The following is a 3588-nucleotide window of genomic DNA, read 5'->3' on the forward strand; positions in this document are numbered from 1 at the left end:
GGAGAGAGCCCCTGGGGAGAGACAGGGTGAGCCCGCTGCGCCCCCTGCCCAGCCCCCCATACCTCCTACCCAGCCCCCCACCCCAGCGCCCCCAGGGGAGAGACAGGGTGAGCCCACCACACCCCCTGCTTCGGTGCCTCCTGCCCAGCCCCCCACCCAGCACCCTCTGCCCCAGCATCCCCTGCCCAGTGCCCTCCCTCCCCCCCTGAAAACCCCCCACCCCAGTGTCCCCTGCCGAGCCCCCACCCCATTCCCCCTTCCCTCGCACCCCACACAGCCCTGCTCCCCACAGCACAGAGCCCCCGGCTCTGCTCCCTGCAGCACGGCGCCCCCTAGCATCTCCCTGGGGCACGGGGGCCAGCCCTGACTGCCAGGGGAGAGCGCCCCCTACCGACTCCGACTCCTTGCCCCCTGCAGTCCAGCTACGGGGCCTGTTGCAGTAATGTTAAATATTGGGGTGGGGTCCCCCACTGGCCAAGGGCCCCTCAGGGGCCTGTCATGGCCCCCTCAGCGCCCCCCTGCTGCAGCAGGAAGGTACCTGGGTTTCTCCTTTTGCCTGCAAATGCTGCTCCTGTCTCCTCTGCTTGCAGCCAGCTGCAAAGGCTGCTGGGAAGGGGTGGGGGTAGAAAGGGGTGGGGTCCCCCCTTTCCTCTCCCTTCCCCCCCAGCGGTGGCACCAGCTGCACTTGCCCCCCCAGGGTCTGCAAACAGTTTGCAAATGGGGAATGGGGCAGGAGGGAGGTGTGTGGGAGTGTCCCTCTGGGTGAGGGGGGGGGAGTTGGGGGCTGCTGCTTGGGGGGCTCTGGGGAGGGGAGGGGGAGGGATCAGCCCTGCTGGTGCAAAGCGTTTGCCAGATGTTTGCAGAGCATTTGCGGCTGGGGGCGGGGGATGTTAACCCCTGGGTGCCCAGGCTGCAGGGGGAGCGGGTGCTTGGTTGGTCCCTTTAGCGTGGTGTGTGTTCTTGCATCATCAGACTCCACCCCTTTGCAATAGGCTCCACCCTTTTCACTAGTGGAAGGGGTGGAGCCTTATCTGACTTATCTAACTTTTTTTTTTTTTTTTTTTTTAAAGGGGAGGCACATAGAGTCCCCTGATGATGTAATAATTTCTTAGAGGGAAAGATCCCATGTGAAAAGGGTGGAGCCTATTGCAAAGGGGTGGAGTCTGATGATGCAATAAACTCAGTGGGCAGAGCCTACTATGTTTGCAAGGGCAGAAAGTTAGTGACAGATGAGGTCATCCTGAGAAAGGGGCGGAGCCTGAGTAACATTTAAAGTATGAGAATCCCCATGGACAATGATGTAACATGAAAGGGGCAGTGCTTGTCCCAGGGTGATGTCATAGTAAGTGTTTGATGATGCAATATTATTTAAAGGGACAGGCGCCCTTGTGTACAAAAGCAAGAACACACACCACGCTAAAGGGACCAACCAAGCACCCGCTCCCCCTGCTCAACCCATCCGCTCTGAAGGCCCTGAACACCCCCGCCCCCCCCAGCATCGAAGGAGCAGATGAGAGAAGACTGGGTCATAGCTGAGGGCCCGGACACCTGGGTTCTCAGCCCTGCTCTGGCCTGGATTGCTTTTGAGAGCAAGGAAGTCACCTCTCTCTGTGCCTCAGTTTCCCTACATGTAGAACATGGATCAACCCAGACAGCCAGGACCCTACATGGGAGCCCAAGTGTCCAGGAGCCTGCACAGCAGCTCAGCATCTATAATGGGGGGAGGCGCGGAAATGAACCTGGGCATCTGGGCTGGAGCAGACCGTAGACCCTACCATAAACAACAAAAGTTTGTAACCAGGCTCCAAAAACTTTTATTCCGCCCGAGACTTCAAGCCATGAATCAAACATACAAAAAACCTTCATCCCCCTCGGCCCAAACCCTAAAAAAACCCCAATCCCCCCCGGGAAATTCAAACGCCCCACAACTCTTCCAGGATTTCGCCAGCTGGGGTTAACGGCACCCCAGGAGTGCAGTCCCTGCCCCTCCAATGATGTGGGGGGAACTAAACACCCCCCTTAAAGAACAGGGAGAAATTACAGTTTAAAAATAAAAATGAGGCTTAACTGGCCATGGCCCTGGAGGTGAAAGAGGGGGGCTGGGGAGATTCAAACCAGAACTAAGGGGGCCCCCATAATCTTTCCCCCCCAAGGGCGGGGGACACGACAAGCCTAGGAACCACCCTGATATTCATCCCACAGGAGATAAGCAGCTCAGGGAGCACACAGAACTCAGGTGTCCTAGATCTGGGCATATTGGGGGGCAGGGGAGTTGAACCCAGGCGTCCGGGCCCCTAGAAAGGGCACAGCCCCCACCCAATTCTCTTGAGTAGAAGCTGAGCCCCCATGCAGGGCCCCGGATGCCTGGGTTCCCCTCTGCTCTTCCTGTTCCCTCCCAAGCACAAGTGGAGAGGAACCCAGGAGTCCGAGGCCTGGGCTTGCAGAGAGAAACTCAGGCCTCCGGGGCCTGGGAGGGCAGGGTGAAAAGGAAGAACCCAGGCATCTAGGCTCCTGGATAGGAGCTGGGCTCCTACTCCCAGAGCATGGAGGGAGCAGAGTGGACCCAGGTGTCCGGGCTCCTGGACAGCGGCTCAGCTCCTGCTCCCAGCCAGGAGGGGGAGCAGCCACGGACCCAGGCGTCCGGGAGCATCGGTGTAGTGGCAGGAGCTGCCGAGCAGGGGGGATTTTACGGCTGGCGGGAAGCAGCCGGGTGGGGCAGGTCTCCGCCCTGCACCCCCTGCAGCAGGGAGGGAGGGGGGGCATGGGGGGGGTCACTGCTTCTGCTGCAGCGCCTCCTTGCGCGCGGTGTCCTGCAGCAGCTGCGTGTCCACCTCGTCTGCCGGCAGCTGCACGTAGCGCACCACGGAGCCGCGGATAAAGCAGTTCTTCACCGACAGCTGGGGGGAGAGAGCGGGGTTAGGGGGAGGGCCCCCTGCTGGCAGGGGGTGTCAGAGCCCACCCCCCACGTGTGTCCGCAGCCCCTGATGGCAAGGGGGTCTCAGAGCTCCCCCCCACACACGTGTCCCCACCCCCTGATGGCGAGGGGTCTCAGAGCTCCCCCCCCACGTGTGTCCGCAGCCCCTGATGGCAAGAGGGTGTCAGAGCTCCCCCCACATGTGTGTCCCCGCCCCCTAATGCAGCGGGGGGGGGATCAGTGTCTGCCCCCCTGCAGGCTGGGAAGATCGGCCCCTGCCCCCTGTGTCTGTGACCCCGCCCCCTGCAGGCTGGGTGAAGACCCCAGACCCACCCTGTGAGAAATGCCATCAGCACGTCTGACCCCCCGTGACTCCCCGGACAACCTCCCGCTGCCCACCACGCTCCCCACACACACACCCCAGCAGGGCCCCCTCCACCCCAGCCAAGGGGAGGGGCCGGCCCCTTACCATGTGGGGGTACTTCTCCGGGTCCGTCACGCTGATGTCGGTCAGCTTGATGTTCAAGTACTGACAGGACGGACAGACACACGGACAGTTAACACCCAGATGGGGGGGTAAGGGGGGGCACAAGGGGCTACCTTCTGCATCGCTGTGCCAGGAAAGCAGGGGGGGGGGAAATGGGGCACTGGGCCTTTCCCCTGTACGGGCATCG

At 61.6% G+C, this 3588-nt stretch overlaps 1 protein-coding gene across 1 annotated transcript in view; it reads right to left on the reverse strand.

The window, feature by feature from the left end:
• Nucleotides 1-1888: 1888 nt before the first annotated feature.
• LOC123361481 (U6 snRNA-associated Sm-like protein LSm2) overlaps nt 1889-3588 on the reverse strand; it is a 175066-nt gene continuing 173366 nt past the window's right edge. Inside the window, exons 2-3 of the mRNA XM_045001442.1 lie at nt 3384-3525; nt 1889-2897 (exon numbers count right to left, since the gene is read on the reverse strand). Of these exons, the coding sequence (XP_044857377.1) occupies nt 2772-2897; nt 3384-3525 (268 nt within the window). The 3' untranslated portion in view covers nt 1889-2771. The remainder of the gene's footprint in view (nt 2898-3383; nt 3526-3588) is intronic.

Source organism: Mauremys mutica, unplaced genomic scaffold (genome assembly GCF_020497125.1).
Source record: "Mauremys mutica isolate MM-2020 ecotype Southern unplaced genomic scaffold, ASM2049712v1 Super-Scaffold_2380, whole genome shotgun sequence".
Lineage (NCBI taxonomy): Eukaryota > Metazoa > Chordata > Testudines > Geoemydidae > Mauremys > Mauremys mutica.